The following is a 20,491-nucleotide window of genomic DNA, read 5'->3' on the forward strand; positions in this document are numbered from 1 at the left end:
TGTGAGCTGCGCCCTCCTTAAAAAAATTAAAAAAAAAAAAAAAAGTAAATAAAAAAATACAAAAACCATTGCCTTCCATCCTATTACCAGGGTCCCACAGCTGGCAGGAGCGGAGCTGGGACTCAAATGGGTCCATGTGACTTCAGAGCCATGTACTTGGTCACATCCAGGCTGACACTGTGGTCTGCAAATTGACGGGCCCGAGACCATCTAAATGTTCTTTACCAGCCAGATCTCCATGATAAGTGATTCTCTTAAACCCACCTCTGTATCCAGGTGTGCTCCATCTCTTCCACCCAGCCCAAGAAGCAGGGTTCACCATTTGTTACAGAGGATCTTTATTTATAATGCAAAAAAGAAATTAGAAATCATTTTTTAGACGGCTTTAATATCTGTAAAACAACTTGTAAAAAACGGAGCCACTCCTTTGCAAGAAGTTCTTGTGTGTGTTGACCTCCTGGGTACTGTCTGCATGGCCCAGGAAGCTGGGGTGTGTCCAGAAGAAAGCTTTTCCCTGGCACCCTGATGGCCGTCACCATGGCCCTGGGGTCCGGAATAACGTGTAGGCGTTAGAGGTCCGGTCCACTCAATGGGGCCGGGGAAACATCGTTCTGGAAGCGTGCAGGGCTGGTTCCTTGCTCATTTTGCCACACCTCTTCTGGTTAAGTGCCGGAATCACTCCATTTTCCTATCCAGCATATTCAGAACATCTGTCCCAGACAGCTACGCCCCTCCCCCGGGGACTCGTGGAATGAGGGATGGCCAGAGCAGGAGACAATGCTGACAAATCCCAGATCTGTGCCTCCTCCTCAGGCTTCAGGGTCTATTTCTCCATCTTCCGGACATGACCCCATCTCATCCAGCCAGACTAAGAGACAGAGAGGGGATCAACATTTGGATGGACCCCCACCCCATCGGGCCCCCTTTCCCTGGGGGCTCCGGGGCTGGTGCTTCTGGGCTCCTTGTTTTGTGCCACCATCCTTAGCTCCCCACCATATGGGCCAGGGTGTCAACGGATGCTGAGAGGGTATCCCAAAGATGCTGGGCTTCCTAGGGTTTCCCCACACCCCTCAGCTCACACGCAGTGCCAAGCTCTCCTGGTCCCTGGCTGAGGTTCCTGGGATTCTGTACCCCTAGGCCCACCCTGGGCTCACCCTCTTTAAGCCCAGGGCTGGGCGATTCTAGAGATAGGAAGTTGAGGCTCAGAGAGGAGAGACCTGCTCCAAGTCAGCAGGATGGTCGGGCAGGGCTGGGGTTTTCTCCAATTCCTTGCTGCCTGCGGAAGCCCCAGCTATCTGATCACCACTCAGAGACCTCAGGCCTGGAGGAAGTGCCACCCAGGTCTGGCGGTCTTTTCTCCTGCCCTAAAATTCACTGGCAAGAAGACAGACAACCATGAGAAATCAGCCCTTGACTTTCCTTGTCTCAAATCCTTGTCTCAAATCTCTCTGAAGCACTAGTACTGTCTCCATTTTACAGATGGTTAAACAGAGGCTCAGGGAGGTAGAGCTTCCTGCTCAAAGTCACATGCTGATGAGTGGCAGAGCCAGGATTTTCTGACTCCAAGCCTGTACCCTTTCTCCTATGCTTCTCTTCTCTGAGTGGGGAAAGGGTAGGGTTGAGTCTGAGCTCTGTCTCCGGACAAGACAAGAGGGGACTCCTGTGCTCGTCCCTCTGCACTAAGCTATCCTGGAACTGTTTAAACTTAAAAGAAACCTCTCCCAGGGTCAGGAATCCCCCTGGGGACCCAGGGCCTCCAGGCTCTCACCCCACAGACCTTGTAGAGTAACCACAAGTCTCCCCGGCACTCACACGGATCCAGGAGCAGGGAAGGTGGTTAGGATCCCATTTCACAGATGGGGATACTGAGGCTCGGAGAGAGAAGGGAGCGTAATGCAGAGCCAAGGACCTGGGCCTCTATTACCCACCCTGAGCTCTCTGATGCGACAATGGAGCAGCAGCCCAGCTCTTTTCCCACCTTGCTATATGCCCTTGGGTGAGTCACTCTCCCTCTGAACCTCAGTTTCCTCATCTATAAACTAGAGAGAAGGGCAGTATAGTCACAGCCCATAGGGTTGGAATGAGAATTAAATAAGATTTGTAAAAAGCATTTAGCCCAGTGCCTGACACTCGGGAAGGTGAAATAGGAATGTGGCCCATTACAGTCCTTACTGAGCACGGCCCAGCCCCAGTAACTGCACAGGCCTGGCCCAGAGTCCAATGTCTTTCTCCAGGTCACTTGCCCTGGTGGGCAAGCTGAGATCCAAACTCAGCACATCTGGAAAAGTCTGCCTAAGTGCCCCTCACCAGACTTCCATAAGCTCCGTATCAGCCTTGTCGGCCTCTGTCCCCCACACGAAGCCACGCAGGACTCATGTCTGCATGGCTAGTTGGCTGACTGACGCTAGCCACTGGGAGGGCGTCTAAACGAGGGGTCCCACAGGGTGAGCTCCAGATCACAAAGCCTGTGTCGGAATCCCAGCTCTGCCACTTACCAGCTGTACGGCGAGTGTCTCAACCTCTCTGAACCTCAGTTTACCCACCTAAAAAATGGGGCTGAAACCTGGACCTAACTCCGTTACTGTGAAGACTCAATTACTGCTACAGAACCACTACTTTATTATTGTTGTTGTTCTTGTTATTATTATTCAGAACAGCAGCCTCAGAACCTAGCACGGATCTGGCTCAATTAATCTGTTTAATGAATAAATGAATAATTTGCCCCAACAGCTCCAATAGTATCTACAGGGGGGCATATGGAAGCACCAATTTCAGCCTTTCTCTCTCACCCTCTCTCTGGGAACAATTCTATCTTCTCTCCCCTTTCGGATGCGAGCTGCATCCAGAAGGCCCAGAGATGGGCCCGAGTCTGGCGTGGGTGTGCTTCCCAGCCTGTCCTGTCCAGCTGAACTGCTGCGGCCAGCAAGATGGAGCACCAGTCGTCCGGCGGGCAGGGGAAGGCGCATCCATCAATTACCTTGGCGAGCCCACCCAGCCCCATCCATCACGCGCTCGGCTGCCGGCAGGGGCTGTCTAGCTAATTACTTAACATGCCACATCTTGCTGAGGCTGGTGCCACGGCGAGGGGCCCATGGTGGAGAGTAATATCCGAGGGTAAATTTTTAATAAACCCAGGGGAGGTGGGAACATGAGCTCAGACCCATGGCACAGAAAGGAGCTGTCCCGAGCCAGACACCCCGAGACCTGACCTTGACCTGGCTTGGCAGCGGGGCAGGGTCACCTCACCTGTCCGCCTGGAGTCCCTTGACAGCATCATGCCCGTGGGGGTCGGGGGGGTGATGATGATGTTGGGCACATCCAGATGCTTGTCACTCAGGACGGGAGCCTCATCATGGCTGCTGCTGCTGCTGACACACATTTTAAAGCCTGAGAGGGCAGGCCATGGAACACACACGTACACACACGACAGAGAGACAAGCATCAGTGGCCGCTGGGGAACTGCCTGCTGCTGGCTGCCTGCCTCCCTCCCTCCCCTCACCGTCACTGTGCGTCCTGACAACTCTCAGGAAAGAGGTCACTGCTGTCCCCACTTCACAGACGAAGAACCTGAGGCTCAGGAGAGTTCAGTGATCCACTTGACCTTGCCTAACTTGGCGAGAACAGTGAGTTTTACCCGCTTTGTTCACTAATGTAACTTCAGGGGCTAGAACAGTGCCTGACACATACACATAGTAGGTACTCAAAACATGACTCTGAAGGGATGAAAGCAACAGAGCTTGAATCATAACAGAGGCCTGTCTGAGTGGAAGCCAGGCATGAAGTTACCTCTCCCACTTATGATTTTCTGAAGGAGTATGTGTAAAACCAGTGTTGTTTCTTCTTTGTATGTTACACTGAATTCACCAGTGAAATTGTCTGGGCCTGGAATTTTCTTTGTGCAAAGACTTTTCATTACAAATTTGGTTTCTTTAATAGATATGGTGCTGGCCAGCTGTTCTGTTCCCATCTTGTGTCAGGTTTTGGTAAGATGTGCTTTTTCAAGGGATTTTTCCCTTTCCTCCAAGGTGTTGAATTCGTTGTCTTCCCTTTCCCATAAATTAAGCAAAGGTAATTTGGCCAAGCCTAGTTATAGATCTATAATATAACACTGAAGTACCCACTCCATTTACTCCACCAAACACCTTCCTCCATTCTTCCCGTCTGAGTCAATGACATCACCGTCTGCCAGAGACCAGAGCCTTAGCCACAGTTTTTCCTTTTCCTCCTCACCCTTCAATCCCCAGCCAAATTAATCAACCACCAAGCCCACAGATGTCACCCCCTTCTGTATCTCTGACATCACTTCTTCTCCCTCCTCCTGCCCCTAACTAGTTCCTCTGCCTCCTGGCTTCTCCCTCTTCAGTCTGCCCTGTTTGGCCAGAAACTGCCAGAAACTGGCAGTTTGGCCAGAAACTGCCAATCTGATCATGCCACAGACCTACTTAGAAATTGTGTTAGATCTTGACAATAATTTACAAGCAGCATTTTCCAAAGTGTGTTCCCTGGAACACTGACCTCCTGAGGCTCCTTCAGGAAGGGGCTTCCACGATCAAATGAGTTCGGGAATCCCATGTATCTGAATGTTGACTGAATCCCATCTACTCCATCCTTTTCTTGTAGACTCCCATGCATGTTAGAAAATTAAAGGCTCTGAGAAGTCCTGCAGTAAGAAAGCCGCTTTAATTGTGCTTAACCTTGGCCTTCCTAAACTTAACCTGAGAGGCTGTTAACATCTTACAGAACCATGCATCAGAAAATACATTTTGGGATATGTTGATCATCAAGTCAGCTTCTTAGCCCAGCTTTCAGCCTTCACAATCTGGCCTAACCTACCTGCAGCCTCGCGTCCTGCCACTTGCCCACACTCCCCAAACTGCTCACAGTTCCTCAGGTACACTGGGCTTGCCAGCCCCTTCATGCCTTCGCACAGGCTGTTCCCCCTGCCTGGAATGCTCTCTTCCTTTGCCAGTGAACTCCTACTCATCCTTCAAAGTCCAACACAATAGGCTCTTCTTTGAGAAAGATGTCCCAGCAAATCTGATTCCTCCCTCTTCTGTCTGTATTCATTCATTCATTCATTCATTCGTCAATCTTCCAGTTCTGGTCACACTGTATTGAAATGATTAGTTCTTAATTCTATCTCCCTTTACTGTAAGCATCTCACTCATCTCTGTTTCCCTTGAGCCTACTACAGTGCCTGGGACAGAGCACGCAGGAGTACTTTAAATTTAAATTGAAAAACGTCAGGCACCATTGAAATTGGGGGTTAAAATCCTTACGTCTATACTCTACCACTTTGTTCTTGGCCCAAACAGCCCCAGACTGGGATTGAATTAGCTCAAGTGCCTGAGCCCCTGGCCAACAGCAGGAGCTGAGCAATGGGGTGATTGTTATTCCTGCTGCTCCTCAGGCCAACCCTGAGCACCGTTGGGACTGTGCTCCTGAATGGCCGCTGGAGGGTCAGTGTGGTGGTTCTCAATGTCCCCCAAGAAGTGGAGTCTAACAGTGTGGGATGGATCTAGGATGAATTCTCACGAATAAGAATGAAAATGTGACTTCCAAGGGGAGGTCAGAAAGATATGACTTCCTCCTTGCTCTCTTGCTCTGGGGAATGCCAGCTGCCATGTTTGAGGACATGCACGCAGCCTGTGGAGAAGCCCACGTGGTGAGGAACTGAGGCCTCCAGCCAACAACCGTGTGAGGGAGCCACATGGGAAGTAGGTCCTCCAGTCTGGTCAAGTCTTCGGATGACACTGCAGGCCTGGCCGACAGCTTGAATGTAACCTCACAAGATACCCTGAGCCAGAACCTCTTGGTACGGCATTCTTGAATTCCTGACCGACAGAAGTTATGAGATGGCAAATGTTTAAGCCACTAAGTTTGGGGGTCATTTGTGTTTATTAGGATTCATACTAAGCAATAGATAACGGATACAGGCAGCACAGCTTGCCTGTCCTGGGAACCCCAAACCTGTTTCCTCCCTGGGGATCCCCTGTGGCCCCATGAATCCACCAGGCTGGTTAGTTCTGTAGGAAGAGGCCCAATCAGACTACAAGCTCAAGAGCACCCACCAAGGCCATTCTTCCTGCAATCTTATTCAAAGGCCCAGAATGTAAAACAAATAAAAGCCACTTGGAGGAGGCCCTCCCGTTATCACGTTATAACATTTCCCGATCGTGGCAACATTTCCCAGACAGCAGCACGTGCCCAATAAGCACTTCGCCTTTGGTTTCACAGCTACCCGTGAGGTGCAATGGGTAATCAGCCCCATCTCACAGATGTGGAGACTGAGTACCAGAGAGTGTTAAGAACTTACAGAGCTGAACAGCAGTGTATTGCAGAGCCAGGATCTGAACCCAAACCCAAGGTTGTTTGATTCTATAAGCTGGTGCTTCTTATAACTATAATTCTATATAACAGCTGGCAAACTTTCTGAAAAGGGCCAGATAGTAAATATTTTTTACTTTGGGGGCTATGCAGTCTCCGTTACAACTACTCAATTGTGCCATTGTAGCTGGAAAGCAGGCACAGAGATGTGTCAATGAATGGGCATAGCTATGTTCCAATAAAACTTTATTTACAAAAACAGGCAGCAGGCCAGCTTTGGCCCTGGGGCTCTGTGGTTTGCCAGTCCTGTTCTATCACATGTGGGAATCTGGGAGTTTGGATCGGGGACATGCATGGTGTCCTAACAGATAATAACAGAACCTGAAAAACCTAAGGCTCTTAAATACCAAAACCAAAACCCAAAGCCTGGCTGCTGTTGGGTAGTGACAATCCCAGCTTCTGCAGGGCGGTGGGCTCCATGGAATGAATGAATGAATTCACGTAAAGCACTTGCCCAGCGAGTGGGGCCCAGGGGATGCTCAATCCGTTAGCTTCTCTGTAATCATCCATAAAGAGCATCTCCTGGAGTGCTCACAACAAAAGGAAGCTCTGATTATTGTTATCTGTGACAGGAGGGAGCCTCCCCGCTCAGTCTCCAAGGCCCCCTTCCTCCAGGAAGGTTCCAAAGTTCCACAATAAAATGCTAATGGAGAAAACCCACACTCCTCCCAGGGCCTCCCATTTGCATTTTAACGTGTTCTGGGAGCTTGGCGACAAAGCCACATTCTTAATTGGGAAGCATCAGGTCACTCAGAGTGGGCCCAGGAGAGATGCTGGAGGCAGAGAGGAGAGAAGAGAGAGGGGAGGGAGGAGGGAGGAGAGAGAGAGGGGAGGAGGAGGGAACAAAGAGGGAGGGGAGAGAAGAGGCAGGAGGACGGTGGGACTCCAGCTCCTCCCTCATTCCCGGGCTGGGCTGAGCTGCCTCCGGGCAGAGGTGGCAGAGCAGCAGGGAAAAGCTCTCGGGAGATAAAGCCGACTTTGGGGATTAACAACAAATGCCAACCGTGTCCCAGACCAGGAGCTCACTTGTGCTAACGCCAGAACTGTTGTTTGTTAATTACCTACCTGCCTCAGGCCATTAATTTTCTGAGGGCAAGGACTGGGCTGGGGCTTTAGGGGGCTAGGTCGCTGCAAGGGAGCAGGGGGCAAGAAGGGGATCCCAGTGCCCTAGAGCCATTCAAAGATTTCAGACTGGGCCCTGCCGTGGAGCACATGCTGCTCTGGGCCCTGGAGACAGAGCAGGCAAAACCCCAGACAGTCCACACGCCAGCCTCCAGAGCGGGCCTTCCTGGCCTTCCCTCGGTGAAATGGGGAGCTGCTTTGACAAGGTCAGACGGACCTCCCCTGCGACCAGGCTCTGCCCTCTCCCAGCTCCAGCACAGTGGTGTCCCATGTTAGCTACTCAACGCAATCACCTGGGAAGTTTAAACAAATACTGATGCGCGACTCCACCCCCAAAGGGGCCCAATGTCGCTACTCTCCCCTCAGGACTTTTTAAAAGCTCCCAGGGGCGTCTCACAGCCAGGGCTGGGAACCCCCAAACGAGGGTGACTGGGAACATGTGGCCTTCCTCTATGAGCCTCGGTTTCCTAGGGATATCAATTATGTGGGAGTGAAATACCTGGTATGGGACATGTGGCTGCCAAGCATGGAAGCAATGACTGACAGGAGCCATCTGAGCAGGGCCTGGGGAGGGCGCAAAAGGTGAGGACCTCCTCCCACTGAGACCAGCTAGCCCTTCTCAAGCATCCCTGTGTCAGGATCTGGGCTGAGCCTGCCATTTTCACTCTTGAATTAATTCTCATGCCATCCTCAAGCTGAATACTAGGATCATGGCCATTCTGCAGATGAGAAAACCAAGGTTTGGAAAAGGGAGGCCCCAAAATAAGCAGAGGCCAGGTAGCTCCAGGACCACATGCCTACCTCACCCCTTCTGGAACCAGCCACCCTTTTTCATCCTTCAGAAGCCCTAAGCCACGCAAGCTTCTGTTCAGGATGCCCCAGGTCCCTGAGGACAGGTCACCATTCCCTATGCCAGCTCTCAGCAACCCCCAGGCCGTCACCCAAAGGCCAGAGTGGCTGGAGCCATGAGCAGGTGCTGCCCTCTGGCAGACATCACAGTTCAAGGGCGCCCTCTGCTGGTTCTTTTAAAAATGGCACTCAAGCTGGCACTCTGGTGCCACCTCTGGGACCTGGCCTGGAACCGCGTCCCTAGGATGGCATCCACTCTCCCCCAAAAGACCATCACACACACAGTGACCCTGCTTGACCCACAATGCAGCAGGAAGCCAGAACATACACCTGAGCTTCAAGCTACCTGGGCAGTGGCTCCAACTCTTTGGACCTCCTTTTCTCACCTGCAGAATGGGGGTGAATAATACTCTGCACCTTCCGTGGGTGCTGAGGGGATTAAGAACCACGCTGAGGTCCTCACTCCTGCCAAGGTGGGCGCCATCCTTATGTGCATTTTGCAGGTAAGAAAACCACAGAACTGGCCTTGCAGCGCACGCTCGATAACCACAGGCTGTTAATAGCAGCATGAGATTCCAATCTTAGCACTTATTTATTGATTCGGCAGATGACTGGCACCTCCTGGGTGCCATCCACTACCTGAGTTCAGCTGGTGGGGACCTTGTCCCACCCTTGTAGTCCCAGAATTGGAATGGGAGCTAAACGCTGTTTGTGGAGTGACTGACAAAATATTCTTGGTTCCAACTGAACACTCCAGACAGTTTTCCTTATTGGATTGGAATGGCCACAGGCTCAGGAAGAAAGAAAAATTGAGTCCAATTTTCAGTTCTCCCACTTCCTGGCTGTGACTTTGCCTCACTTGGCCCCAGCTTTCTCACCTGTAGAGTGAGTCTGCTGCTCCCTTTCCTTGCAGCACAGGTATAAATAAATCCCCCAGCACAGAGCCAGGCCCAGGGAAGGTACTCAAAAAGCATTTCTTATGCACCTACTATGTGCTAGGCACTGTTCCAGGTGCTGGGGACACAGCAGAGAACAAAATCGTCTCAACATGTTCTTCCTCCTCCCCCACACTTTACCTTCTTCTACTTCCAGGCTCCAGCAGCAGAATTGGGGCCCCGAAGATTTCAGGGTCGGCTGGAAAAAAACAGGGAGGGTCCCCCGTGGTCTAAGCCACTGTGGGGAGGGGCCCACGCTACTGAGCTATGAGAACAGGCTTACAGGAAGCCAGGGGCTGGGAATTCATACCTCTTTCTCATAAGGAGGCTAACAGTGTGAAAAATTATCCTTCCATGAGACACAGAGGAGTCAGGGGCCTTGCCCAGGGTCACAGGATTTGATGCAAAGTCTGGCCTTCCTGGGGCCAGGATGCAAATAAATACCTCCCAGAGCTGGGTCAGCGATAGGAGGAGCACGGAGCAGATGAAAGGAGGAGGAGTGGGAATCAGAAAAGGCCTCCCAGAGGGGGCCAATCCGAGAGCAGCAGGAGAGATGGAGCAGAGGGCACTCGGGTGGGCCACAGCATACACCAAGGCCCTGGGGCAGGGACACGGGCACAGAGGCTGGCATTAATTCCTCAGAGATGACTGGGCCTCTGGATTTAGTGCAGGACTTTCAAAAACAAACCAACAAAGGCCTCTGAGGGTTTCACATGCACTTAATCTTTTTTCTTTCTTTTTTTTTTTTTAATTCCAATTAAGGGGAAAGCCTTGCATTATTATGGATGAGCCTAGGGCAGCTCGGTGGTTTTACCTTCTCGAGGCAGCAGGCCCAATGGAGATGGCAATGGCTGTTTTAAATCTCTTTTTAATTAAGGAAAAAGCTCCGGCTTACGTCAGGGATGAGCTGCTGGAGAACCTGGGAGGAGGAGCCAGAGAGAGGCTCCAGCACAGCAAGTGGGGGAATGTGCCCCCCTCCCTGACTGTCCGGCATCTGCCTTCCCGCCTCCGAGCAGGGACTCCGGCAGGCCCTCTCCCCCACCAGCCCTTACCCCGTTCTGGCAGACTGTCCCTACTCCTCCCTGCATCAGCCCCTCTGAGGAGGCTTCTTGGGGCTCTCAGCCACGGAGGGTGAAGGTACAGCGTGGTGAGCTCGGCTACGACAGCAGTGTAATCTTGGGCCAGTGGTCCTCCTCCTGGCCCCAGTCTACTCATCTCTAAAATGGACACAAGAGGATAACTGTGAGAACTGAAGTCAAAGAACATAAGCAAAGTACTTGGCACCCACCTGGCCTGTGGGAAACGCTTGATGTATGTAGCTCAGGGTTCCTCACTGTGGACGTCTGCGGCTAGATCCTTGTGGGGGGGCTGTACTGCGTGCGCATTGTAGGGTGTTTAGAAACACCCCTGGCCTCTAGATGCTGTAGCACTTTCCAGTTGTGACAATAAAAAAATGTCTCTGGACACTGTGGGGTTTCCCCTGGGGGGTGGGATGGCCAGATAAAGTCCAGGACAAATTTGTTTTTATTTTTAGTATACTAAAAAGTATGTCCCATGCAATATTTGGGACACGCTTATACTAGATAATTATTCCTTATTTATCTGAAATTCAAATGTCACTGGGCATCCTGTGTTATGGTTTTTTCCTCCTAAATCTGACAACTCTACTGGTTGGGGGGAGGGGTAACCAGTCATAGCAGTCGCTAATCTCGACAAGAGCTCAGCATTTCAGCGTGGTGCCCGAGAGCTGTTGTTTTCTCTGTCCCCAAGTGGCCCCACTGCACACCTGCGTGGCTGGAGCTATGGGAAGGGGCTGCCGAACGGCCTGAGCCAGGGCAATTGGCATCCTCAGTCTGCCCCTCACCAGCTGTGTGGACTGAGTGAGTTTCTTCCCCCCTTTGAGCCCGTTTCCTTAGGGATCTAGGGCTCAGAAGGCCTGTTACAGGGGGCTACATTCGGTTGGCCCCTTGCCGGAATATTCTAACTTTCACCCTAGATCATCACTCGTAACCTGCAAGGCTCTCACAAGGACATGTGACATTAAATTGAAGTGTCTGGGGCAGCCCAGCCAATAGCAGGTTCTTAGCAGGGCCGTATCATTAGGACTGTTATTACTGCTATTAAAGAGGCAATTAGTCAAGGAGATTCCAGTGCTCGTCTCAGCCCTGCCCCAGGCTATGCTCCCTCTGGGGACAGCCTTTCCCCTATGTCCAATAGATGGGTGGGAAGAAGGCCTGTCCCTCTTGAACTGGGATAATTGTAGGGCCATCCTGGCTCCAGAAAGCCCATGGTGGCCTAACTGCAGCGCTTGAAAGCCCAGCCACCCTAGGTAGCAGGCAGTGAGGCCATGTCTGTCCTGCCACCTGGGACTGGCCCAGGACATTTATCAGTTTGTGTGCTGGACTCCTGGCCAAGTTAGTGACCTCTCAGGTAGGTACCAGAATCATACTGCTTTGGCCATCGAGGGCCTGGCCCATAGCCATAAACAAAATTTCAAAAACACTTCAAAAGGGCGGAAATAATATGGGCACATCATAGGAACTCCAGGAGCTCCAGTGGCGATTTCCACATCCCAGGCCCCGTTCTCAGCTCCTGACGTGTCTTCTTCCATCCCAACAACTGCCCTGCCCCAGGCAGGGTATAATTGTGTCCGTTTTATAGTTCAAAACAAGAAGCACCCATTCAGGGAGGTGAAGACCCTCAGCCACGTCACATGGGATTTGGACCAGTGGGACCAGTCCCTTAGCTTTGCGCTTGTCAGTCTCGGGCACCGAGAGGCTTGCAAGCCACGAAGCAAAAGGACGGGGGCGGGGGAAGGTCAAAGATAGACAAGGGTACAGCGCTGCCATGGCTCAGAGTCACCTCTGCAGCCTTACCCCGGCCTCTGCACCCCTACCCCGGCCTCTGCACCCCTACCCTGGCATCTGCACCCCTACCCCGGCCTCTGCACCCCTACTCTGGCGTCTGAAGTCTCCTTGGAGGGAGCCTTCACACCCCAACGAGGGAGAAAGGCAACTCCTTGGGCCTGGGAGAAGCAGGCTGCTTAGCCTCCCAGCCAGCCATGTTCCGGCAGCTAACTATTGGTTAGCATGGCTCTCACTTGGGAGTCCTCAGCAACACAGAGCCGAGGGCCCCCACCGTGGGCAGCGAGAACCACACAGTAAGTCCCATGACCTGCCTTCCCCCACTTCACCTTCCCTCCCTTCCACCCACCCCCCCATGGCCCAGAAGCTCACTCTTCCTCCTTCATTCATGCCACAAACACGTCCAGAGCACCTTATCCATGCCAGGCTCGGAGGAACCTGCCAGGCAAGAGGAAGGGATGGGTATGGGGCATGTGTCTGGTGCCCAGTCATGTTCCCAAGGTCCTCTGGGCCCCAGCGTGGCCACATTCTAGCTGTGTGACCTTGGGCAGGGAGTTTTGCCACCTGATGCCTCAGTTTCCTCATCTGTCCACTGGAGATGACAAGCAACTCTCCTCAATATGGGAGGACAGGGGAGGCACCGGGCTGGTGAGCATGGACCTCCCCCCTGGGCTGACGGAGTGACGGCACAGCTGCCCCCAGCCAGCTAGAGACAGGCCCTGTGAGGGTCTCCACCCTGGGTTAAAGTCAAGAGATGGTTCATTCTGCAAACACTGATTGCGTCCCTACCGTGCGCTGACCCAGAGCTGGGTACAGGCTTCGGGGATGAGCAGGGCAGCTATGGTTCCTGACCCCGTGGAACTGGAGAGTAAGGGGTAGGTGAACTTTAATGGGACCGTCACCTGAGGACTTACTGCTGCATGCTGGGACTGGTTCTAACCCAGGCACGGTCAGGGACTGTCTCCTCCCACCTGCTGTGACATTTGACTTCCACACTCAAGACCCTCCCTCCTTCTTGGGGCAGAGCAGGTGCTGGAGGTTTAGCATAAAAAGACAGAGGCTAAGCCTCTTCTGTGAGCCAGGAGGCCACCTACTGGGGCGAGAGGCAAATTAAGCACCATTTCCTTTGGCATTTAAGACAGGTTTGGATTACCTCCCACTCTGAGTGGGCTGGGGGGTCTCCTCGCAGCCCCTGTCCCCTAAGCAGAGATTTGTTCAGAAGGTTCCAGAAAGAGCCCTGGATTGGAGCCTGCATATCTGGGTTCCCAGCCAAATTAACTTGCCTCTTGTCACCTTGGGCAGTCAGTGCACATCCCAGGCCCATCTGAAAAGCCAGGACACTGGACCTGGACAGTGGTTCTCACCCCAGGCTGCATACAGCTTCTTAAATACACCAAGCGCATTCCGACCCTGGGGAGTGGGCCAGACCTGCCCTTTTCTGAAAGTCTCCCATGTAATCCTGATGTGCAACAGAGGTGGAGACCCTTGGTCGGGAGTGATTGGGGTACTTCCTGTTACTCTGAAAAGAAATTCTTGATACCACACCTCAGCTCCCAGCTCTAACCTCAGCTCCTCCTGCTCGGCTTCCCCATTCCCGCCACACTGGCCTCCTCAATGCTCATCAGTTCACCAATCTTGTTCCTGCCTCAGGGTCTTTGCACCTGCTGTTCTCTCTGCCTGGCACACTGTTCCCTGCTTCCACGTAGCCGGCTCCACGACAGAGAGGACCTCGCCCACCTTAGTCAAATGAATGCCTCTTATCCCCTCCCTTTTCATGGAGCTCCCCATCCCCATTAAATCCCAACTCCCTGCCCGCTCTATTGGGCTGCTGCAGGCTTCTCCTCACCCACCTGCTATCCTCCTTTCAAATCCTCCAACACACACACACACACACACACACACACACACACACACGGCTCCTGCTGCACTTCCCGCTGCCAGGAACACCATCCGTTTCCCCACGCTTTCCCAGGCCAGCTCTTTCAGCCTTGGTTGCTTATTCAGTGATACCATCCCTACCCAGGGTGGGCCAGGCTGGCTTCCGTTCCTAGCACGCAGTAGTTAGTGGGGACGCAATCAACATTTGTGCCACGAACAACCTCGACCAACTCTGGACGGCAGCTAAGGGACAGCTGGAACTAAGCGTTCCCATTAGCGTGGGGCAGTGCAGTGTGACTCTTTCAGTGTGACTTGGGGCTAGTCCTGGGCCTCCAACACCAATTAGAAAAACAGGCAACATAACGGCCAGTCCCCACCTGCCTCCCGCCTGGGTCACAGGCCAAGTGGAAGAGAGGCTCTGAGCCCCTGGGAAGGAAGCTGGGAGAAAGGCCTGGTAGTCAGAGATCCCAGTGGCCTGGAGGAGGGGCTGTATGTGTCCTTCTCCGTTCCCATCATCACCATCGTCCTGTATTCAGCAAGAGAGACTTTAAAAACCTACCAACATCAGCCAAATGCCCACCCTGCAAAACACCTGACCAGTGTCCTCAAAATGGTGTCAAAATATATCACAAAGACAAGGAACTTCCGAGAAACCGTCACGGCCCAGAGGAGCCTAAGGAGACCACGATGACAAAACGTAAGGTAGGATCCTGGGACAGAACAAGAACACTAGTTAAAAACTGAGGAAATCTGACTAGAGCATGGACTTGGGTTAAAGTAACGTACCTGAATCAATTCAGTAATTGTCCTAATAAATGTACCATATTAATATACGATGTTACCTATAGGGGAAAGTGGCTGGGAGGCCTATGGGAGCTCTGTACTGTCTTTGCAATTTTTCTATAAATCTAAAACTGTTCTCAAAAAATAGTCTATTAAACAAATGAACCCACCGCCAATCCAAGACAGTCTCCATCTCCTGGCCCTTTCCCGCCTGGCCCCAGGCTGCCCAGAAGGCCATTCGGCTGGGGCCAGCCCCGTTTCATGAGCTGATACCCTCCAGAGAGACCCAGAGACCACACCAAACCCCCGAGGGAGCACCAGTGGGAATCCTGCACCTCCAGTTTAATTTTCCCCTGGGGAGGTCCCCACACAGCTGGAGCTGCCACCAGAGTGGAAAGGTACAGAGGGTGGAGGTGGACAGGAAACCCTGTTCATTGGACATGGGCTTTAGTGTTCATCTTAGATATTTCTCAAAACCTGACTCAGGAGATGTTCCCATTCATCACTCCATTTTGCAGATGGGGAAACTGAGGCTCGGACATGTGAAGTGATTTGCACAAGGTTACATTTAGTCAGGGGCAGACCGGGATTTGAACTCGGATCTCTCTGACCCCAGAGCCACTTCACCAGTGGCTCTCAAACCTGAGCAGGTGCCAGAATCCCCCCAGGGTTTGTTCACAAACCCCCGAGCTTCTGACTCAGTAAACAGGGGGGTCATAAGAATGCGCATGTCTCACTACTTTCCAGGTGAGGCTCATAGGTAAGTTCGGGGCGCCCACTGAGACCTATGCAGCCCCACTGTGCTGTGTCATGCGCAGTGCCGACCATGAGAGAACGGGCACAGGAACCAGGGAAACCACCACCCCTCCCTGCCATCTGCTGAGCCAAGCCCCTCTTGACCAGCCATGTAACCTTGAGCCATCGAGAGCGCCCTGTGCCTCAGTCTCCCCGTCCATAAAGTTATCTATGCCATCCAGCTGTAGTAAGGATACAATAGGCGAACTGAGGTCACACACTAAGGGAGCAGTGCCACGTCCACAGGGACAGCCATCTAGCACGCACCAGCGTGTGCACAACAGGGCATGACGGGGGGCATTCTTGGACAGTGTCACACATCATTCCCACACGTCACAGCCGCTATGGCCAGGCCCGTGCGCAGAAGGACCCCACTTAAAGCACACGGCTGTCCCCACTCTCCTTTGGAAGCAGAAACAAGAGGGTTTCAGCCCAGCTGTCATCCTCTCTCCACTGTCACTCTCTAGTGATCTCCCACCTTGGGCTGAGTCTGTATTGCCAGCCAGGAAAAGCACGTGACTTCCCACACGCAGAGGGCTCAGAGGTGAAGTGACCTGTAGTGAGTTGAATAGAGTTCCCCCCAAATTCAAAATTCACAGCCATTCAGAACCTCAGAACGTGACCTTATGTAGAAGAAAGGTCTTTGCAGATGTAATTAGTTAAGGATCTCGCGATGAGATCATCTTGGAGTTAAGACTGGTTCTAAGTCCAAAGATTGGTGTCTCTATAAGAGGAAGGACACAGAGACCCAGGGAGGAGGCCATGTGAAGATGGGGGCCGAGACTGGGGTGATGCAGCCACAAGCCCAGGGACCCCTGGGCCCACCAGGAGCTGGAAGAGGCAGGAAGGCTCCTCCCCAAGTGCTTTTAGAGGAAGCATGGACTTGTGACACCTTGATTTAGGGCTTCTGGCCACCAAGAGTGTAACTGAATACATTTCTGTTGTTTTAAGCTCCCCTCAGTTTGTGGTCATTTGTTACAGTGGCCCCATGACACTAGGACACCATCTTAAAGGGTTAATGTGAAGATTTAACGAGCTCAAGTGGATAAAGTTTCTACAGTGGCTACTTTAAATGTTGAATTAAAATGTTTTCCTCTAAAGAGTCTGGACAGGTGGTGATTGAAGCCAAACTTCTGGGACCAGCCTGCCTGGGTTCAAATCCCACATGGGAACCAGCTGTGTGGCCCCAGACAAAATGCACTGCCTCTCTGTGCCTCAGCTTCTTCATCTGGAAATCGGGAATCACAATAGTACCCACTTTGTGGTGGGTGGTGGGAGGAGGGATGGATGGGTCATCTGCATATTAACACAGAGAACAGGGACTTGTCCAGGCTAAGCCTCCAATAAGAACCCACCATTTATATGCTAATTACTTGACCTGGATTTTGATTGCTGGAATTTATCCCAAAGAAATACTAATAATTTACAAAATCAGAAAGCAAAGATGTTCAAAATGGCATTATCTACAAAAGCAACAAGTTAGAAATCCAAAGACCAACTCTTGACGGAACCTGACACAGGTATTAAAGAACTGTGAAAATGGTACCGCCGCAAGAAAGACAGCATTCACATCCAAACATGAACTAAAACAGAAATAAAAGAGTGCACAGCACCACATGTGCCAATACCGACGACCAGGGAAAACCATACCTGCTGGCAGCCAGGAAAGAGAAGGCGCGGGGACAACTGAGGGTTATGGGGCTACAGGGTAGCCAGCACGCTGATGTTTCCGTGAATGGGACATATCCCGTACAGGAAAACTGAAAATAAGGCTCTGCAGAGGAGGAAGGTCTGGGGTGTTGGGACATCACGGCTGGCGGGCCTGGGTTGTCTCGGTTTAGCACAGAGAAAAGGGTTCTGTGCCCGGCCCCCAACCCCCGAGTCACACCGAAGCCTGTGTTGCCCAAGGCTGGAGGGGAGAGCTGGGGGAGAGCAGAGGTCTGGTAGCCCAGGGCCGGTGGGCGAATCCCAGAGAGCTAGCAATGAAAAATGTATGAGCACACCTGCTTGGAACTGCAGGCTCCCCCATTCTAGCACTTAGCTCCTCCAGGTCCCAGCCTGGAAGGAGGCCCTTCTAGAAGCTCCCAGCCCTAGGAGCACTCGGCCTGCTGCCCGGGCTTTCAGTCCTGGGTGGGGTGTGTGTGTGTGTGTGTGTGTGTGTGTGTGTGTGTAATCTCCCAGGGACTCAGCATCTGCATTTCCTGGGTCTCTCCCTAGGTTGAGCACCCAGCTTTGGGATGGAAGATAAGTGGTCCCAGAGGTCTCTCCAGGGGCTTGGGTTTATTTCTCAAAGATGTCTTGACACAACAGCCAAAGTGCGGAAGCAACCCAAATGTCCACTGGCAGACAAATGAATTAACAAAATGTGTTCTACACACACAGTGGAATATTATTCAGCCTTAAAGAGGAATGAAGCACTGACTCGTGCTACAACATGGATGGACCTTGAAGACATTTTACTGAGTGAAATAAGCCGGTCACAAAAAGACAAATACTGTCCGGTTTCACTTATGGAAGGTTCTCTAGAGTAGTCAAATCCATAGAGACAGAAAGTAGAATGGCGGCTGCCAGGGGCTGGGGAAGGGGAATAGGGAGTTAGTGTTTCATGGGGACAGTTTCAGTTTGGAAAGATGAAGAAGTTCTGGCGATGGATGGTGGCGATGGTTGCACAACAATGTGAATGTACTTAATGCCACAGAACTGTACGTTTAAAGATAGTTCAAATGGTAAACTTTATGTTTTGTGTATTTTACCACAATAAAAAACAACAGAAAAAGCTTGTCCTGACCGCCTACTCTGTGCAGGGCACCGGGGAGACAGACCCACAGGGAAGTCTAAGGAAGAGAGTCCTAGAGCTCTAAGGTCTGGTCTTGGGATCCAACAGCCGGACCTCCACTGACTCAACACTTCCCTCAGTTCCTTGGTGGGCTCAGCCTGGAGCTTCAGAGGGACCCGCCTCTAGAGGGATGTGGTTGTCTATGTCTCTCCAGCATCCCATCCCCACCTGGCAAACAACATCCTGATTTTCTCCAGCAAAACCACTGCTCCCCACTTGCATGCAGTCTTGGAGGAGCAGTCCATCGAGATGCCGCACCCTCCAGTGAGGGGCAGGCATAAGCCCTGAGCTGGACCAATCAGATGCTCTCCTGGAGTTCATTCATCCTGGCTGTGGGACCTGAAAGATGGTCCTTCATCCTGGCCTGACCTTCCCATGCCTCCTGACTTCCAGTGGTGAGGGGATGGAGCCAGGGGCAGGCCTCAGACATCCAGGAGGAGAGTCAGGGCTGGTGGGCATGCTGCATGAGGGCGAGGGGCCATCCAGGGCGACTCCCAGATTTCAGGGTGGGGAGACATGGGGTGGGAGGATTTGTCATGAAACAATGGGGCTTGAGGGGAGGCCTCTGCATAGTCCATATTGGTCTGGGTCATCCAGATGCTAGATAGAAAGGTCTAGAGCACAGGACAGAGATGTGGGCTGACTCTGCCAACACCCCCATCAGCGCTCAGTGATTCTGTGTCCTTCTAGAACATTCTCCCTCTGGCCTTTCTCCTCTTCCAGCCCGCCTTCCCTAGGCCCTGGCAGGCCGGTCCTCCTATCTTGGTGATAACAGGCAGGGTGGAGAGCAAACACACCGAGCGTGCCTGGCACCTACGTGTGGACCTCTTACTCCCTTCCTCTCCGCAGCCTGGGATTAATCTCTCCGGGGGGAAACTGAGACCCAAGGGACGCTGTGACTTTCCCACATCACTCAGCTTCCAGTGAAAGGGGAAGCCTGGAGGGGCCCTCAGAGTCAGAGCAAGCATTTATAGGCGCCTACTGTGTACAGGTGCTGCCTTAAGTCGGGGAGCGCCCCCCCTCTCCAGGGTAGCAACACTAGGGTCTCAGGGTCTACGTCCCCACCCTCTCCAGCCTCATTCCTTCCCGTCCCCCCTGCCTTCCACCCACCTAAGAGCTGGTGGGGGAGAGCCACCCGCCTTACCTTTCAGACAGGACAGCTTAAGCCCCATGTTGGCGCCTCTGTGGGCCTGCAGAGAGAGGAGAGGCTTGTTTGTATTGGCCACGTGTGGCCAGGCCCCCACCCCCGGGCCCTGATGGGTGCACAACAGGAAGCAGGGGGGAGAGAAACCACGGCCTCCAGGTCCCAGTGCCTGCTGACTACATCTGGGCTGCATTTGCTCAAAGCTGAGTCTGTGCTGGCGGAAAAAACTTTCAGGCGCCTCAAAGCTAAATATACTGGAGGCCGGCTGCGGTCGCCGGGTAAAGTGAAGGTGAGGGCGTGGTCGGGGGCTGACGAAGCGGAACCCACACCATTTGGCCTTTCCTTTTAGGGGCCAGTGGCTGATTTCACAATGTGAAGACCCTCCTCAGGCCAGGCTGCAGGGGCGGGGGTGCCCCTTTTTTAAAGTGCTGATTCTTTGGAGATCTAACAGATTAAGGTAGAAGGGGTGCAGAGTCCCCAGCCTGTAGGCGTTAAAATGGTCTCAGCCCGTGTTCCCAGGATCTTCCTGCAATGGGATGCATCCTTAGCATTCTGAGTAATCAAGGAATAAAACAGAGGCAGCAGTTGATGATGCTTGAGCCTCAGCATGCTCTTGACACTCTATCCTCAGCAACAACCCTGTGGGGTGCTATTACTGTCCCCATTTTACAGATGTGGAAAGCAAGGCTCACAGAGGTGGCATCGCCTGTCTGAGTGGAGGCGGGGATTCTATGAGTGGAGCTGGGATTTGAACAGGGGATTCACCTGACCCACAGCTGGGGCCCAGCCCACAAGGGCTTTCGAGGCTCTGCAGGTCTTCCTAGGAAGGGGAGGCTCTTGTTTCCAGTTTGGAGGGCTCCCTGAGTCTTTGAGAGGCTGATGGAGGGGATCTCCACCC

General features: G+C 52.6%; 1 protein-coding gene across 3 annotated transcripts in view; it reads right to left on the reverse strand.

Annotated features, from left to right (window-relative positions):
- Positions 1 to 334: 334 nt before the first annotated feature.
- Positions 335 to 20,491, reverse strand: part of C15H16orf74 (chromosome 15 C16orf74 homolog) — a 28,662-nt gene continuing 8,505 nt past the window's right edge. For all 3 annotated transcript variants that reach the window (XM_033128284.1, XM_033128285.1, XM_033128283.1), the window contains 3 exons: positions 19,594 to 19,639; positions 3,247 to 3,387; positions 335 to 868 (listed from right to left, as the gene is read on the reverse strand). In XM_033128284.1, coding sequence (XP_032984175.1) covers positions 810 to 868; positions 3,247 to 3,387; positions 19,594 to 19,621 — 228 coding nt within the window. In that variant the 5' untranslated portion in view covers positions 19,622 to 19,639 and the 3' untranslated portion in view covers positions 335 to 809. The remainder of the gene's footprint in view (positions 869 to 3,246; positions 3,388 to 19,593; positions 19,640 to 20,491) is intronic.

The sequence above is a fragment of the Rhinolophus ferrumequinum genome, chromosome 15, assembly GCF_004115265.2.
Source record: "Rhinolophus ferrumequinum isolate MPI-CBG mRhiFer1 chromosome 15, mRhiFer1_v1.p, whole genome shotgun sequence".
Taxonomy (NCBI): Eukaryota; Metazoa; Chordata; class Mammalia; order Chiroptera; family Rhinolophidae; genus Rhinolophus; species Rhinolophus ferrumequinum.